The 19,780-nt window shown below is 35.9% G+C and overlaps 1 protein-coding gene across 1 annotated transcript in view; it reads left to right on the plus strand.

The window, feature by feature from the left end:
• Nucleotides 1-3,147: 3,147 nt before the first annotated feature.
• The window catches only part of Lrrc72 (leucine rich repeat containing 72), a 55,655-nt gene continuing 39,022 nt past the window's right edge, over nt 3,148-19,780 (plus strand). The window contains exons 1-3 of the mRNA XM_026408483.2: nt 3,148-3,216; nt 10,390-10,463; nt 16,027-16,096. Of these exons, the coding sequence (XP_026264268.2) occupies nt 3,148-3,216; nt 10,390-10,463; nt 16,027-16,096 (213 nt within the window). The remainder of the gene's footprint in view (nt 3,217-10,389; nt 10,464-16,026; nt 16,097-19,780) is intronic.

Raw genomic sequence — 19,780 nt, forward strand, 5'->3', positions numbered from 1 at the left:
CAATGCCTTTACTTATGTGCAACAACACAGGGATTCATGGAGAATTGTCCCCCAACATTCCACTGTTATTTGCATTTTAGGTAAACCAGAAAAAAATGTAATTATCAATTAAAATGAGACATTATTTCATCTAACTTTTAACAATGAATATATTCATAACCTTATCACCAAATCATGCAAACAGGCATATTTTTTAAAGAATTTAACCTTTTGCTATTGGGCCCAGCTCAGTGGCATATGCCTACAATCCCAGGCTGAGGCAAGTTCAAAAGCCAGCCTCAGCAACTTAGAGAGACCTTGTCCCCAAATGAAAGGTAAAAAAGGGCTGGGGATGCGGCTCAGTGGTTGAGGACCCCTGCGTTCAATCCCTAATACCAAAAATAAATAAATAAAAATAAAAAATAAAGAATTTAACCTTTATTTTATTTATTTGTTTGTTGTTTATTTGTTTTTATGTGGTGCTGAGGATCGAACCCAGGGCCTCACTTGTTCTAGGCAAGCATTCTATCACTGAGCTACAACCCCAGCCCCAGGAATACCTTTTTATAAATATAAGAATATGTGTTGACTGTGATTAATATATTGATCTTTGTATTCTGATTCAGCAGAAAACGGGTGTCAATAATCATTTTATCTAATAAATATTTTTTACTCAAAAGATAGCATCTAGACTGATCATGGAATGATTCAAGACAAATTTGGAAGAATTTTTAAACGTATGTAGGTTTCCTCGCACATTTTCCACTGAAAAGTTCTTTAAAAATGATTCTATTTCAACATCACCATAAGAATCTTCAACTCTGTAAACAATTCATATTACCTGTACAGGAAAGTGTAACTAAACAACATGAAATTTTAACTGAACTTTCAACTTGCTCATTTACTTGCTTTGTTGAAGAAACTGAGGCCCAAAGACATTAAGTGCTTTGGAATTGGCCAACAACTAGTTAAAGTCAGAGCTGAGATTAAACCCCACAAGCCCTGACTTGGAGCACAGGCTCTTTCTTCTGATCCAACCCCACATATATGATATGATAGAGCTTTCAAAAGGGGGTATGCATCCCCCCGCAGCAATGGCAGCAAGCCAGGGAGGTAAAGCCACAGGATAAACACAGGGTGTCTTGCTTCAGTGTAAATATTACTCAAAGATTTGAGGAGAGTTAGATGAACCACTTTATTTTTATATTAAAACAAGATTGATTGCAAAGGAGAATGTACATTTTACATAAATTCTTAAAACCTCAGGCTGCATTCCTCAGGCTATAATCCCACCCTATGGAAGTTAAAATTTTCTGCTCACTCTGCTAGTGACACTACTTTGGTAAAAAATTTAAACCCCCAGTAAGAGGATATCTGGGAAGAGTCTTTACATAAAAAGTATATTCATTAACCTTTGTCCTTGACATCCTATGGTTAAGTTTGCATTATTTTAGCCTTCATGATCATTAAATTGTAAATTATTATTGAAATGAGAACTCATTAAGACCTTAGAATAAAAGAGTTTCTGAGTTGCTTTCCCAAGAAGAGGTTTCGTTGTGTAGGCTTTAAAAAAAAAATATTTCTATCTTAATCAGTGTAACATGAAAAGATTTAAAAATAAATAAAGGATGAATTTTTAAAATGTGATTTTTATAGAAAATATAAAAATAGTTTACTTCTGTTAGATGTCTATAAACCTATTATGATTGTGGTCTTAAAAATTACATTTGTAAAAAGTTGAATAAGTACTATGCATTTCCATTGTCAACACAGCACATTCATGAATAATATCTAAAATGCTATAACACACCTTAACTACAATCATGGAAGAGGCCAATAAATTATTTAATATACTTTCTCAGTAGACCATTCCTCTTGTCTGATTTTTATTTCCCTGATTAAAGACTATTTAAATGATAGTTCTCAGATGATTACTCCCTTCATGATAACTTAGAGGACTTTTAACCCCACCCAGACCCAAATTTCTTTTAGAAGAACTGAAATAATATATTCTTGCTTTCTCCACTATACTTGCTTTTCACCAACACTATAATGCAACTAGTTTAACCCATTTAAAAAAAGCTAATTGCAAAATTCCAGGTTCAAATTTGGAAACTAGACACCAACTCATTAAATTCAATTAACATTTTTTAAAACAACATTGTGTTAGGCTCTAGTATAATACAGGGATGTCATAAACAGTATCCAATCTTAAAGTTACCCCAGCAAGAGGAGAATAAGATTCAAATAAGATTTAAATAAGATTATAAAACAATCTTGACAGAGGTTTCAATATAGCTAGGTGGAGAACAATCAATTGTAAAACGTTTTTCTTCTTCTCTTTCTCCTTTTTTTTTGGTAAAGGTTAGAAGGACTGGCAAAATAATGTCTCAATGTATCTGTTTTATACCAGAGAAAGGACATTTCATCTACTGAATCAACCTGCTTTTTCTCTTGGCCAATAAAATCAACAGAATTTCATTTTCTGTGCACTTGGAATCTTGGGGAACCTTAATACTGCCACCCCTTCCCCTGCCAGTTCTGGGTCTATGATGAGGCAAGGGGAGGCACTGGCCTTGGTGCAAAATGTAAGGGACACCAAAAACTCAGCATTTAAAATAAATATCTTAATACAATATTTTTAAATCAAAATGTATAAAAAAATCCATGATGAACCAAATGTCTGATTTTAAGACAGAATCAGTGGTAGATGTTTTTATCCTTTTGTCTTAAGCTCCCCTATCTCCACAGGGGAACCGCTACTCGCCAATATTGCCCAGGAGTCACGAGACGTATCTAATTTTCAGAAACCTAAATTTTCTGATATTATTATTTCAAATCAGTGAAACTATCCCTGAGTGGCTCGTTCAGGCCCTCTGACCCAAGCCTGGCTTCAGGCATTGACTCTTTCTGTGTTTGCCACAGGTGTCGCCCGAGCATCATCCTAGCACAGAGGTGTGCTGTGGTATCACACACATAAACGTCACTTCACACATAAACGTCACAAAAGTCAGGGTTCGGCTTCACATCTTCTCTCCTTGGGATTGGCTTTAGGTCGACTGGAATGCCTAAACTCTTGGTGACAGAACAATGAACCGCAGGGCCAGCCATGTGGACTACTGGTGCCACTGATCGCCCATTTTCCGGACGACCTGAGACCTAAGCACCATGTCCCGCGCCTTCCAGTGCTCCAACAAATCTCCGGTCCCCGAAACTGCGCTACAGAAGAGTCTTCGGGTAAGCAGCGCCTCCCTTCCGAGAAAGACTCGCAGGACAGCTAGGGGCTGCTCCTGGGGTTCAGGTAGAAGGGGGTCCAGCAATTGTAAACGCCACCAAGTCCCTCTACCTGGACTAGAGGTCGAAAATGTCCTGGGTAGAGTTTGGGATCTGCCAGAGATCCATACTGAAAGACATTGACATTTTCCCGCTCAATATCTACTCTGTATTTAATTAGGGTGATTTAAAGACTTTCAGGCCAGGAATTTTGAACTCTTAAATCTCACATATATTTGTATGTGTGTGATCCCTGATAATGTTGATTCCCTGAAGTACAAATAAACAATTGAAGAGGACAAATTCTTTGAGGGACAGAACAAGCAAAGTTGAGAGCAATTAAGATGATGGCTTAAAGAATGTCTAGGGGCAGGGTGGGGGTGGGGAGATCTCAGTATCGGGCAACACAGGAGCTAGCAAGGCTTCCTAAAGTTCTCAGACCTGAGAGGCTAGGGGCTACTATGATTCATGAAGAATGAGAGTTCTGGAATGTATTGAAAGCCACTCATGCCGAGTGCTAACTGGTGGGGTGTGTTGCATGTAGGTGTAGGAATTAATCTTTAAAAGGGATAGTTTCTTCTATAGACTTCAATACAGACTATTCTAGGATTGAATAATCCTACAGTTTTAAAACCTTTTTCTGTTGACTCTTGATTCTAAGGCATTGGGCAATGGAGGAAGTTGTTGTTTTCTCCCTATGCTAGAATTGTCCTCATCCCGGTTCTGTGTCGGATTGTTTTTATTTTCTTGTTGTGTTAACCAATTAATTTGAAATCTAATTTCCCCCCTCAAGAGGCTACTGAAATTGGTCTCCAAATTCAATACCTTTTCTGAGTGACATCCTCTCTCACCCAAGTGCAATCCTGCAGACTTAAGTTCTATCTTCTTGAAATCCCATCTCAGGGGTCCCACTGCCCCAAGATCTCGCCCTTAACTTTACAACCACCTCTCCTCTATCTCCACACCCAGCTTGTTTCCTTCCTCCTCTCACTGTAAGTAGACACTTCACCATGATTGCACTTGGGTCCCACTCTCTCCTGTAGACTGACAGGACTCACCAGAGCTTCAAATCCACCTTGATGTCTCTGAGATCTGCTTTCACACTTGCAGCTTTCTGGTGGAGGCCTTGACTTCTACGTTCCATCAGGGCCTCCGTCTCAGCATTTCTCAGCCAACTCTATCTTCCCTCCAAGCCTAGTCACCTTTCTCATCATCAAGTCATCACATCATGAGCATCACCAATGACTTCTCTTGCCCTTGCAGAACCTCCATTTGCCTGCTAGTTCCCACCAATGCCCTCTATTCACACCATATCATATTTATTCTCTACTTATTCTCACTTGCCATCGCCCTGGGGCAGGCTCATTAGATATGATCTGGATTTTCTAGAGGTGGCCTTGCTTGCTGTCTGCAGCTATCTCTGCACCCCAGGCCATCATATACCTTGTTGTGAAAGGCACCTTCCTGAAGCCTAGCCTGCAACGTCTTCTCTCATGTTCAGAAATCCTGCAATATATCCCTATTGTTCCAGAATTGAGTCAATGCTGAATTACCCAATACTTAATTAAGTCCATGCTTTTAGAGTATCAACAAAACAAGGGCACCAAGAGAGAAAGAGGACAAATGCTTTTGAAATAGCTTCACATTGGATACTGTTTAAAAGCATTGATGTGGTTGTCATGGGAAAAAGCAGAATTTTCTTAGATTTTACTATGTATTTAATCCAAGTGCATGGGTGTGTGTGTGTGTGTGTGTGTGTGTGTGTGTGTATTTCATATATGTGTATAGAACACATAAAACTAAGTTAATTTTAAACTATAGTTTATGACATAGTTTTCCTATGTTCATATATGAATATACCACCAGTGAAACTTCCACATCATGTACAGTCACAAGAATGGGATCCTAATTAGAGTAAGTTATACTCCATGTATGTATAATATGGCAAAATACTGTCATGTATATCTAAAAAGAAACAAATAAAGAAATTATAAGTTTTCTTAAAATATGTAGACTTCAGTGAGAGTTCTCCAAGCCTGTAAAAGTATTATTTGGGCACTGATTAAGCACACTTATCCAAGCCTAAATTTCAACATTAGCTCTCATAATATAATGCAAGCCCACCTTTCTTAATTTATTTCATGGTTGCTTTCCACTTGCCTTTTCAGCCAGAGGCCACACAGCACCACACACCTCATAATTTCTTTCTTTTGTGTTCTTACTCTCTTCTTCCACCAACATCCTGTTTCTTTTCTTCTCACCCTTTATGGATCTGCCTGTTGATCCTGCCCTGAAATCTTCTCATAGTGCCCAGACTGACAGGAATTTCTTCTTCTTCTGAATTTGCCAGAGCATGTTTTCCCTTTTCTTACGGCACTTCTTATGCTACTTCTTTTGTAGCATTCTATGTTTTTTACCTCCCCTACTAACAGATTTGTTCATAAAGAACAGGCATCTTACCTAATTTATTCTCCAATTTACCAGCTGGTCACAGACTAAACTAGTCACAACCTGGATTAAGTGCTCAGTACTTTGACTGAATAAATGGCTGAGTGAATAGGTTTGGACCTACTATTTAAAATATGTTCATCTTAAAGAATGCTTGTGGTATGCAGTCACTGTAGAAAACAGTATGGAAATTCCTCAAAAAATTATACATAGAATTCTATATGATCCAGCAATTCCATTACTATTTATTTACTCAAATAAGTGAAAGACTCACAAAGATCTCTGTACATCTGTGTTCACAGTAGTATTATTTGCAACAGCCAAAAGGTAGATCAAGATCAACCCAAGTGTCCTTTGACACATTAATGGGTAAAGAAAATGTGGTAGATAGATAAAAATGAAAAAAGTTCTGACACATGCTACAACATGAAAGAATCTTGAAGACAATGCTAAGTGAAATAAACCAGTTGCACCCAGACGATTCCACTTGTGGGAGTCCCTAGTCAAACTCAGAGACAGAAGATAGAACGGAAGGCTCCAGGGGCTGGAGGGAGGAGTGAAGGGAGAGTAGGTAGCCTCTGGGTGCCGAGCCTGTTACAGAAGATGAAAAGTTGTGATATGGAAGACAGTGATGGTCGCTCAGCAAGGCAAATGTGCAACATGGGAATACACTTGATGCCACAGAACCACAAACTTTAAAATGGTAAATCCCTTGGTGGGTGCATTTTACCATTGTTTTTAAAAATAGGGAAAGGGTGCTCATTGCGTGCCTTGAGATGAAAACATGCAACCGAGTAGCTGTGTGTGGGTGGGAACCAGAACTGATTCTCCACAGTTTGGCTGAAACCTGAACTTCTTGGTACAATTTCAGGTTTCTTGGCACTTTAACATTCATACTTTGTACTAGATCCACACAAAATTGTTGGCTGGAAAGAAGCATGCCAGGATTCAAAGTTGAGTGAATAATTATACCAGTGATTTACATATACTGCTGGTATTTTCCATTTCCCCTTTTGTCTCCTCGTTTTCTGAATCTGATTTAAATCCTTTTAAATATTTATTATACAGCTAAATTTGTCAAAATATGTATTGTTTTCTGATGATCAAATTAATATGTGCTTATCACAATAGTCAAACATTTAAAAATATATTACCTTGAGGCACGATGGCATGTGTCTATAGTCCTGGCTACCTCGGAAACTAGGTCGGAGGACTGCATTTCAAAAAAGAAAAAAAAAAAAAAGAGAGAAAAGAAAATGAAATTTCCTCATGTTTTCAAGTGATGATTTTTGCTAACAATTTGGAATGTGTGCATTTTGTGTGTACATAAGTGTTATTTTGAAGAAAAATATTGCTGTACTTAAACAAATTATAATGACAATTACTTCTTAAAAATGTTTTGGATATCTTTCTGTGTCTTGATATCTATCTTGTGTTAGGGTTCTCCAGAGAAACAAAACCAATAAGATAAACAAATACGTAGAATGATTTAGGACAAGGGATTAGATAACTAGATTTTGAAGTCAGAAGTTCTGCAGTCTGTCTTGAAGCACGAGACATGAAATAAATACACCATCCCATTTATTGATTTTTTTTATCAGACTAAAAAACTTCACAGCAAAAGAAATAATAAAGAGCATGAAGAGAGGGCCTACCGAATGGGAGAAAATCTTTGCCACCACACTTCAGATATGGCATTAATTTCCAGAATATACAAAGAACTCAAAACCTTAACTCCAAAAATAAACAAACAAAAAACAAATAATCCAATCAATAAGTGGGCTAAGAAACTAAACACTTCTCAAAAGAAGAAATATGAACAGTCAAAAAATACATGAAAAAAATGTTAGACATCTCTAGCAATTAAAGAAATACAAATTACAACTACTCTAAAATTTTACCTCACGTCAGTCAGAATGGCAAAACTATCAAGAATACAGAAACAATAAATGTTGGCAAGGATGTGGGGAAAAGAGTACACTAACACATTATTAGTGAGTACACTCACAAATTGGTGTAACCATTATGAAAAGCAGTATGGAGATTCCTCAAAAATCTAGGAATGGAACCACAATTTGACTTAGTTATACCACTTCTCAGCATATATCCAAAGGAGTTAAAATCAGCATACTACAGTGATGCAGCTACATCAATGTTTATTTCATCTCAATTCACAATAGTTAAACTATGGAGCCAACCTAGGTACCCTTCAACAGATGAATGGATAAAGAAAATGAGGTATATATGTACACAATGAAATATTACTCAGCCAAATGGTTGAATCTGGAGACTCTCATGCTAAGTGAAATAAACCAATCCTCAAAACCAAAAGTTGAATGTTCTCTCTGATATGTGGATGCTAACACACAATAAGGGAGGGGAAAGAATAGATATTCAGTACATTAGACAAGAGGAAGAAGGGAAGGGAGAGGATAGGTATAGGAAAGACAGTAGAATGAATCTGACATAACTTTCCTATGTACATATACGAATGATACCACAGTGAATCTCCACATCTTGTACATCCAACAAACTGGGATCCTAATTTGAATAAGATATACTCCATGTTCATATAAATATGTCAAAATTGACTCTACTATCATGTATAACTAAAAAGAACAAATTAAAACAAAAAGTCCGATACGATAGTCTTATGTACACAAGCTGGAGGCCTAGAAAAGCCAGTGGTGTGATTCCAGTCTAAGACCAAAGGCCTGAAACCTGGAAGTTCTGATGTCTACCCACAGAATAAAATGGATGCCCTTGGTTGGGCATCCAGAAGAGAAAGTGAGTTCATCCTTTCTCTGATTTTCTCTGTTTTGGTTCTCAAAGGTTTGGATGAAGCCCTTACCCCGCCCCCTGTGCCATGTTATTGAGAGTGAACTACTTTACTCAGCCTACCCATGCAAATGTCAATCTCTTCTATGTCAATATCTTCTGGAAATATACTCACAAACATGTCCAGAAATGATGTTTTGCTAAGCATCTGGGCATCCCTTAGTTCAGTCAAGTTGACACATAAAATTACTCATCACACCATTTCTATAGTTTTTAAATTTCTGCATGCACAGTACTCCTTTGTGAGGTCACACTTTAATCTGTATTCCAATTATTGAGACTATTTCACAAACACAGACAAGGTAGACAGAAATGAACAATAATATTCACATTTTGGTGTATATATACCTGTGTATTTCTGAGTAATAGATATGGGCTGACTGATGAAATTAAAAGTACATTTATAAATTTAACAGTTAACTGCAAATTTTAAACTCTACTTTTACCAGCCTTTGTCACCCAAACACTTTGGAAAATTGTGATTAGCAATACACAGTAGAGACTGGGAATTTAGATGTTTAAAATCCCCAGATGAGAATAAGCCTGATCCAGGGAGTTTTTCCAAGATTCAGGTTATGTCACAGGATAACAAAATACCCTGATAGGAATACTTAGGCCTGAACCTGTACATTCCACAAGCTCCTAGATTCAGCTTGTTTAACAAGGAATCAAAGTAAGATTGAAACTATACTTATGCAGCTGCCTTCCATCTCCAGTAGACCTACCTTCCTTACTTCTTTAAATATTTATTCACCCCACTAAATTTAACTGTTTTTCTAAAGTTCTCTACTAAAGAGCAAAACCATTCTCAGAATTTTATAAATCACTTGCTGACATTACAACCCTACCACCCACAACAAATCCTAGCTGAAATTTGGTGATTGTTTTGATTCTGATAATGACAATGTTTTTTATGTTCCAGAACCACAAAAATAATTCCTTTACCTTTCCTTGTGTCTCGTTAACTTTACTCTTCCATGGCAAATTGTAGATAGGCTCTAATTTTTCCATATCATTTTAGGTCATGTGGACTACAAATGTTCTTTCCTAATTTAGCAAAATGTTCTTTTTATAATTTCTAAATATAATTTTATAATTTATTTTATAATTTATCAAATGTTCTTCTTCTTCCTAAAAAGAAGAAGCAAAGCCCTTTTATAACTGTTGCTGGATTTGTATTTTCAAAACAAAACCTAGGGAATAAAAGTTGCTTCTTCACCCAAAACTCCCACAGTATGAGTGTGTTAGTGACTCATGAAAAATGAAGACGCTGTTGCTTACCAACCAAGGGGAAATATATCTATTCATTTGTTCAAAGAATCATGACATCTGTTCACTCGTTTATTCATTTGTTTGACACTTGCTGTGAACTTCCTGGGTGCCAAGTATAATGTGATAGACAATAAAGAAGAATCTTCAATAGCGTTATACATTATATCCTGCACCCTCTGCCTCCAACCCAATACTATGTCTTTCATAAGTATGGGAAACCTATCTAATACAAATACTTTATGTTTGAAGGAGCATTTTAGAATAATTATTTAAAGGCCAAATTATCCTGCCTCAGACAGAATCAAAAAGTTGTTTGGGGTATATATGTATACATGCACTTTTTTTTTCTGATTAAAAATTATTTGCACATCTGTGCCCAGAACTTAAAATAATGAAACTCAACCACAAAAAATGAGCAAATAATATATAATTGCAGTGCTGGAGTTCATCAGTTTAGAGTGGCTATTGGATGCTCACCTTCCTTTTGATCTTCTTGTAGACGTATTGTTATTGACTGCAAATGTCTCGGTACTTTTGCCCACTGGAATGTGGCTTGACAGATTAATTATATGTTACTAGGCAGTTGAAGATCAACTAAAGATGTGTGGCCACAAGAGAGATGTTGATGTCTTTGAGCTGTTCCTTTCTCAAAAGTAAGTGTAATTGATATTAAAAATAAAATAAAATAAAAAACAAAAGTATTATGTTATAATCTTTCATAGGTTCAGTTCCCCTACCTCATGGACTGGGTAGGCAACTGCATCCAAATTATTTTACCCCTTGTTGGGGCTCACCAATTCCATTGAATTAGCAAGATACTAAGAGAGATCAAAACAAAGAATATTGAGCCAGGCCCAGTTTGAATTCCAGCTCTATCCTTCCAGCTGTGTAATCTTGGGTTATTGTGTAAACTCCCTGTTACGATTGTCAGATTTAGCAAATAAAAAATATATACTATTTAATTAAATTTGAATTTTAGAGAAATAATGATACAATTTTTAAAATATATTTCATACAGTATTTGAAACTTCTTTTTGTTTCTATGAAATTCAAATGTAATTGGGTAGCCTATATTTTATCTAGCAACCCTATTTCCTGTGAGTACTAATACTCCTTAGTCATGGGGTTGTTTTGAAGATTAGGTGAGTTAGTAGAAGTTAGAAGATCTGGTATCCAGGTCCTCAATTATCATTAGTCCAGTTAATATTGTTATTATCATCATCATCATTAGGAATAATAGCCCATTACACTCCTATATTATAATAAAACTTATTAAATACTATAACTCTTAACAACCTTAATAATTTTGCTACTAAATAAGAAAATCCCTTCCTTATATCAACAACCCACTTTGATTCCAAATAAATTCTCTCCAAGGTGGTAGATGACAAAGTAGGTTTTTCTGTAGGTCAGTCACAGTACCTCAGAACCTAGGTATGAGAAGAGGAAGTTACGGATAGGATTGTAGTGTGACACTAACATTTTTAGGCCAATAAGTGAAATCCTGTACAGGCATAACTTTTATTTAATAGCAATGACCCTTTGCTGGTTTGAATATGACCCCCAAAGTTCAGATGTTGGAAACATAATCCCTGATGAATCACCATTAAGAAGTAAGACCATTAAGAATTGATTAGGTCACAAAGGCTCTGCTTTCATGCATAGATTAATGTCATTATCACCACACTGGATTAGTTATCTCGGGAGTAAGTTCCTAAAACAAAAAATGTACTTGGTCTTCTCCCACTCCCCCCACACCATGTGAGCCATTCCACCATGTTATGATTCAACAAGAGTCTTTGCAAATATAGGGACATTGACCTTGAACTTCCCAGTGTCCAGAATTGTAATAAATAAATTTTGGTTCTTTATAAATTACCTATTATCAGGTATTCTGTTATAACAGCACAAACTAAACTTTAGATACATACTATTTTACCCTTCATTCCTCCCTCTTCCCCCAGTAGTGAGGATTGAATCCAGAGGTACTCTATCATTGAACTATACCCCTCTTCCCTTTTAAATTTTATTTTGTGATAGGATCTTCCTAAATTGCCCAGATTGGCCTTCTATCTCAGCCTGCCGAATCCTTGGGATTTTAGGCATACACTACTGCACCCAGCTCCCCTTAGTGATCTTTAATGCCTGCAAATTCTATGTTTTAAAAATAAGCTTTACATACTTTTACTAATATGTAAACAAGAGTAAAACTCACTTTTTTGGTAAACAAAAAAAAAAAAACCAACAACCTGGTTTATCATTTATCAGTGAATTAAATAATTTTATCTCTGGTGATTTGAGGAAATACTTCATTAGTGAACATATTTCTTTTGTTCTAAAAAAAATTTGTTTTTAATTTACTAGTATAAAAGAAAATTATCTTTATAGTGGCTCTGAATCTTTTGGTAATAAGGGAATAAAGAGATGACCAATTTGAAATCTTTAAAACACGTTTAGTGTGGAACAAAAGAGACATAGTAGAGATTTCTGACACACGTAAGGTCATTTTTAAAAAAAATATTATAGTTGTTGATGGATCTTTATTTTATTTGATTATTTATATGTGGTGCTAGGAATTGAACCCAGTGCCTCATACATATGAGGCAGATGCTTCATGGCTGAGCTACAACTTCAGCCCTTTAAGGTCATATTTTGAGCCTTTCAATAGATCAGTTAGTTTTACAATAATGATAAATAATTCATGTGGTCAAATGATTGCATGTCTAAACTTTCATGATTTTGAAAACTGTTCATTATTGATCACTAGGGTAAGTAGATAAAAAGAATAGCTTTAAAACACTAGAAAAATAAGAACTATTGATCCCCTGAACGTGGTTTTCTTGTGTGAAGGACAATACTTTTTATATCTCCAGAATACTAAATTACCATTTTGGGGGACAAAAAATATTTCACAATTCAGAGGCCAATAAACTAGGTTTACTGCATTATTTGCCCTTGGAAAATGGAAAGCATCTTATCAAAATCTCCTTGAATAATCACAAAAAAATATGCATGGTGACATGTGTTGATATGTTATTGTCAGCATGAGTCATGGCGATTTTTAGCAGGAAAACTACCTCTTCTTGTCTTCTGTTGCCACCTCCTTAAAATGTTAACAGATCATTATTGATTTAGGACAGGTTATATGCAGAATGTACCTTTCCAACTCGAAAGAGTTAAAGTACTTTTAAAAAGTGAATTACTTTATTATGTCCTATAATAGCTGGAAATTCAACGTTGATATTTCTACTAGAAGAAAATTAATAGCAAGCTGGACAGGTGGCAGACACCTGTAACCTCAGAGACACGGGAGGCTGAGGCAGTAGGATTGTGAGTTCTAGTTTGGCAACTTAGTAAGACCCTTTCTTTTTTCTTTTCTTTCTTTTTTTTTTAGAGAATTTTAATATTTATTTTTTAGTTTTCGGCGGACACAACATCATTGTTCGTATGTGGTGCTGAGGATCGAACCCGGGCCGCATGCATGCCAGGCGAGTGCACTACCACTTGAGCCACGTCCCCAGCCCAGTAAGACCTTTTCTTAAACTAAAATAATAGAAAGGGCTCGGGATATATATCAGTGGTAAAGCATTCCTGAGTTTAATACCCAGTACCACAAAAAATTAATAATAATAACTTGACACAGTTTATATATTAAAGTACTAATGTGTTAAAATGAATTTTATAGTCAATTTCCTAAGAGAGGCTTGAGATCCTTTGAAGCCACCATGTAATGCTTGTTTTGTTATTTGTCATGGAAAGAGGTGAAGTTAACACACTATCATCATTGCCCAATGCAATAGTTAAAGTGCATTGAAGACCAAGTGCTCCTTCCCAGAAATTATTTATAGGTCTACATAAAGAGAATGTCTTAAGTGTGCAAATTTCCCATTGAAAGTGGCTTTGGAGGAAGCTGAAATATTCTGCTGGGCCAAGGTAATGTTCAAAGACCATGGTACTTGTCAAAAAGACACAGGAGTTTGCTTGAAAATCTTCAGTCTGGTGATTACAGAATTTTTTTTTAAACTGACAAAGAATTTTTTTAAAAAGCTCTTAAAATCCAGAGAGGATGGGAAAGAGAATGAATGATAGAAAGAAGAGAAAAGGCTGGGGATGTAGCTCAGTGGTAGAACAATTGTCTCACATGCACAAGGTCCTGAGTCTAATCCCTAGAGCTGTATAACAGGTGGGGGGGCAGAAACATCTATCAGAAGAATTCCAGCTACCTACACGTAAAAACAATAAAAACACTAGAAAAACCTTCTTTTATAATTTAAAAAAAAACTATTGATTATGGTAAGGATCATCAATTGAATCTAAAACCATTGAGTAAAGAGTTGTTTGAGGAAAAAGATATACACGTGGGATTATAGTTTGGTCCCATGTATTACTTTTCAATTTTAAAATACAACTAGCAGATAACATCTTAACCAAGTGACTGAACTTAGCTTTACCAAGAGTGGGACAAACTGACATCGTTTGTCTCCTGAAGTGATGTAGTGATTTAATTATCTCTGATGTAACTGAGAAGTCATCTATCTTGAGCTACATCATTAGGAGATGATGAGATAAATCAAGGGTGTGGTGTGTTCCATCAGACAACTGTGATGGACTTTTCAAAAGGTCAAAAAAGGGCAGAAGATGACTTATCTAATTTTAAAAGAACTAACGAGTTAAGGCACCTGAATGCAAGATACGAATGTTGATGAGATTTTGGATTTAAACAAACCTTATAAAAGATATGTAGGTTCATGGGAGAAATATGAATATGAATGATAGATTAGATGAGATTATTGAATTATATTCAATCTTTTTAGGCATAATAATAATATCGAGATTTTGTTGAAGACTGTCCTGTTTTGAGGATATGTGTACTAAACTATTTAGAATGAGAATATAGAAAACTATAATAATATTTTATTTTCAAATGATTCACCAAGAAAATTATCCCCATTAATATGGGTGTATGTTAGATAAATAGAATATGAAAAAAATATGGCACTATGTTAAAAATTATGAAGGTCCTACAAGTGTTCATTGAACCATTCCTTCAACTTTTCTTAGGTTTGAAATCTTGATACAAAAAGTTGGTAAGAAAAATTTATTTCATTTAAAATATTGTTTGTATGACTTTTAAAATATATACAGTTTCAAAAAACATTGGGAAAATTTTAGTCCTGCAGTGTCCTAAGGTTAAAAATATGTGAGAATAGGGTTGTGATATAGTTCATTGGTAAAGTGCTTGCCTAGCATGTGAGAGACCCTGGGTTCAATCCATAAGACTAAAAAGAAAAAAAAAGAAAAGAATATACCATGAATTAATATATAATAATTAACTTTAGTAACCTTAGTATTTTTAAAGGTTTTTCATAAGTTCCTGTTTCTCATATGCTCTGTAAGTTTTGATAAAACAGTATGTGCTACATAAGTGTTTGATGAACACAAAGGTCTTCTGTGTATACATAATTGAGACCTATAATTTCTGCTCTGAGAAATAAAATGAACTGAAAACTCCCGGCCACAGCAGTCAAATGGCCAATGCTCCTCAGAGGTGTTGCCCACTTTTTCTGTTAGCTCCCGTGCTCACCCATCACCTGCCATTTTTTAAAATAGACTGCATCATCGACCATGATCCGGATCACTTGGATAGCTGGAGTCCCACATAGTGCAAAAGGGAAAGGTAACATATTGAACCTACTGTGACCAGCACTCTGGTCAGCTTCTGTCCTTTGGCATCCTGCAATTTCATCTCCTAAGCCCATTCTGCCGTCTGCCAAGATCAGGACCAATCCCAAAGTGAGAACCCTGCAGACAAGACTGAAATAGGAGCCAATTTATGTTTATGTTTCCACATTTACTTGAAAGTCCCAATATCTTCTTCACTTTCTTTTTCCTCTCTGCCCTCTCCCCAGTAAAATCTGTTTTGAACTGAGGTTGCTGTAAAATCAGTCATAATGAGATGCAAATTTCTGCTAATGTTGTAAAGTGCTCTCCTTTAAGTATATATTAGCTTTAACTAGCTGACAAATCTTATCCAAAGGGATGAACTTATAATGATGGAATTTCAGAAATTACCAGGCAAGTGTACCTACAATTTTGAAAGGGCCTAAAAAGAGATAGGCCTTTTTGGTTACTCCCAAACCATACCAACTCTTATGACCAGGTTTACCAATGAGCAAATTCATTGTTGCTAATATTCACATTTTTTTTTCTTTCCAGGGAACTAACAGATGTCATTGATCTCTCTAGGTTTAAAAACTTAAAATATTTATGGCTTCATCATAATAAGGTAGTATTATATTTTATCTTTAAATTATCTTAATTTCATGTTTTAATAGAGCTAATATTTAAAAGTTATATTTCATACCTAAAATTTAAACTTAGATAAAGACTATATATATATATATATCATATATAGCTGCTACATATGTATCTGGGATCTATATATCCATCATATGTGTACATGATATATTAAATAAAGGCAATCTGTAAGATTCTATCAGAATGCAGTTTGATGTCTATCTCTCATGTCCTGTTGAAATTGTTCAGTGGAGCATGTTTCTTTCCTGGATCCTGGGGAAAAAAAAAAAACTTTGATAATCTCATGTTTCCTCTCCTGGATAATACACAATCTTACAGTCTATTTGGTCATAGGCATAAGTTCAGTTCATAAATGGGAATACATTAATCAACTGTCTTTCATTCACAAATCTCTCTCTCTCTCTCCACACACACACACACACACACACACATACACACTCTACCCTAGCTAGGACTGACAGCAGATGGCCATCTGCCTCCCTTTTAAATAGGAAGGTGTGGTTGGCAATCTTCCTTCGCCATCATTTCTACCCTAGCCTTTCCCAGGTTTGATATGGAGTGTGTGGTGTGGAGGTAGATGAAGGGGAAGGCAGAAGTAAGGTTCTTTCCTTTGTACCCTCTAATACCAGCAGATGCTCAAGCTGACTCCTCTTTCTGGATTATTCCGTGGCCTACCTACTAAGCCTCTAATGCCTCTAGGCCTCGAACTATAATGCCCCCTGACCTGACTTTACTTTTATCTCAATGCCACTGGCAGCTGAGGGTTGCTAATAGATAAGTATTCCCTTAGGCAGAATACCTTGTTATGTGTTCCAGGTTAGCATTCCTACAGTAGGCCTGCGTCTATCTCCAAAGACTTATACACCATTGGACCTGCAGTCAGAGACCAAGAGGGTCAGTGCATCCAGTTGCTACCTAAACCAATTTAGCTTCCTTGAGAAGAATCAGGCACCAGCCCACCATACATTCACTCACCTACAGGGAAGAGGCCTAAAAGCCTCTTTTAGAGGCTAGAATTTAGGAAGAAGTTTCCTCCTACCCTCTCTCCCTCATCATAGAGGCCTGAGTGTGGGGCTCTAAGCTCTTTCCAAACCAAAGAGCAAGATTGAACTATCATTCAAAACTAGAAAATCCTTTCAGTTAACTTGTCATGAGGTTTTGAACTTTTAAAAATATGGCTTTCCAACAGTAATTTGTTCATTGTGAGTTGATAACTCAATCTTAGCATTTTGAATTTAGACTTCACAACACCAGCTGATAAAAATAATTGTTTCCATTAATAATCTGCCTTCATGCCCAAGTCCAGATCCACAGCACTGAGTCTTTAAACATCCATGTTTATGAAAATATTTCAATACTTCATTGCATTTTCTAATGTTTTTTTAAACAAACTGAGCAAAAAAAATGGAAAATGAAAGTGTTCTAGTATTAACTATAAGCCTAAGTTTCTTAAGCTTGAAGTAATTTTTAGGAGAACAAACACAAATACCTTCAAGGCCCAGGCAGCTTAATGAAATGGAAAGTGCACACATCACCTAAGGGCATAGAATTTCAAAACTTTTCTAAACACTCTGCCAAAAATTATCCTGGGTCATAGCATGTGACCTCTGATTAGAAAAAGATGGGAATCATCAGGCACGGCAAAAATGACTCATCTTTGTTTTTAGAGTGCGCTCCTTGTAGTGTTTAGTGGTTTTCAAATTTTGAAAGAAATAACATGTACAAATGTTGGCATTATGTCTTAGAAGGAGAGGTATAATGAGGGGTTTAGTAATATTTTTTCACTTTCTGGGAGTGGATGTTGTCTGACCTCCAGCCACTCATTGGATTTTCACACAGTTGACCTGCAGATGCATCATGCACACAGGAAAGATTGTGTGCTCTATCAACTATTTTATTCTTTTGTTTTTGAAGAGGATGGGGTAGGGAAGGGGGATACAAGAAGAGACTGAATTTTCTTCTTGTGTCTGATTGTATATATACAACAAATTCACTATATTTCTAAAACCATCATCACTTATGTTGTTCTTTAAGACACAGATTCTGTGTAGTCCATATAACACTGAAAAGATATCACTGCTAAAGCAGATTGTGAGATAAGTAAATAGGCTAATGTAAATTTTTTTTACTGATTGATAATTAACTGAGTGCTAAATTGCCTCAGCATTCATACTCCCAAACTCTTAACAGGCATATTAGATATTATGGTGCTAAATCAAAGTTCACATGTAAAATACTGTTTTCTTTAAAACCTAGATTGTACTAGATTTTTTTTTTGCTCATCTCTTCATTTATTTTTGATTGTTTTTAAATTTATATATACAGATGAAATTCCCTGTGGGATATTTATACTTGAACCTAACATGATTTCTTAATGACTCACTCCACATTTCCTCCCTTTCTCTGTCCCTCCCCTCTGACTCTTGATCTCTTTGTATAACCCTGACCTTTCCTGGGTCTTTACTCTATCCTTCTTTTTCTCCTTCTTTCCCTTATTTAACTCTAGCTTCCACAGATGAGAGGAAACTTCCCAACTCTGATTTTCTGAGTCCGACCTGTCTCACTTAGCATGATGTTCTCCATTTCCGTCCATTTTACCAGCAAATGCCCTAATTTCACTGAGGAGAATTCCCCTGTCTGTAAAAACCAGAGTTCCTTAATCCACTCCTCTGTTGACAGGAGCCTGGTTTATTCCTTGGTTTAGCTGTTGTGAACTGTGCTGCTATAAACATTTAGGTGGCTGCACTCCTGCACTGTGCTGGTTTTAGATCTTTTTGAAAAACACCAAGGAGTGGGATGGTGGGATCACGTGGTGGTTCCCTTCCTAGTTATTTGAGGATTCTCCATGCTGCTTTCCTGAGTGGTTGCTTTCATTTGGAGGCCCATCAACACTATGTGAGTTACAGTTTACTTTACTTACATCCTCGCCAACACTTATTATTATTTGTACTCTTGGCATTCGACACCTGACTGCAGTGAGATGATACCTTAGTGTAGAGTTGACTTGCATTTCCCTGACGACAAGCATTTTTCGACATTTTTGCATATACACATTGGCCATTTATGTTTCTTCTTTTAATGTTTCTGTTTAATTTTTTGGACCATTTGTTGATTTGGCTACAATTTTTATTGTAATTTAGGTTGAATGTATTCGAGGTCTTTACCCATTCTTTACATATTTGAGGTCTTACATATACAGTGAATATTAATCTCCTGTTGGAGGAGTGGTTGGCAAAGATCCTCTCCCATTCTGTAGACTCTTTCTTCATTCCCTTCATCATTTCCTTTGCTGTGCACAAGATTTTTTATTTTTTATTTTTTATTAGATTGTACTAGATTGACCACCAAGAATATACCATACCACTGTAAAATGGTCTGGAAAATTTGTTGAACAAAATTAACATTGATATATGAAGATAAATATTTAGAATTATAATATTTTGTGAAGAACAATCTGATTTTTATGAATAACATCATTCTTACATTAGTTAACATTTTAGAGTCTATTTAGAAAAAAATAAGGCACAGTCAAATGAAGTGGAGACATCTTTATTTGTTTATTCACTTATTCAATCCACAATATTTACTGAGGTCTATGAAGACATTAGTGGTTGTCCACTCAATATCCATTCTCTCCTTTTTCCTATCCAAC

Source organism: Urocitellus parryii, chromosome 3 (assembly GCF_045843805.1).
Source record: "Urocitellus parryii isolate mUroPar1 chromosome 3, mUroPar1.hap1, whole genome shotgun sequence".
Lineage (NCBI taxonomy): Eukaryota > Metazoa > Chordata > Mammalia > Rodentia > Sciuridae > Urocitellus > Urocitellus parryii.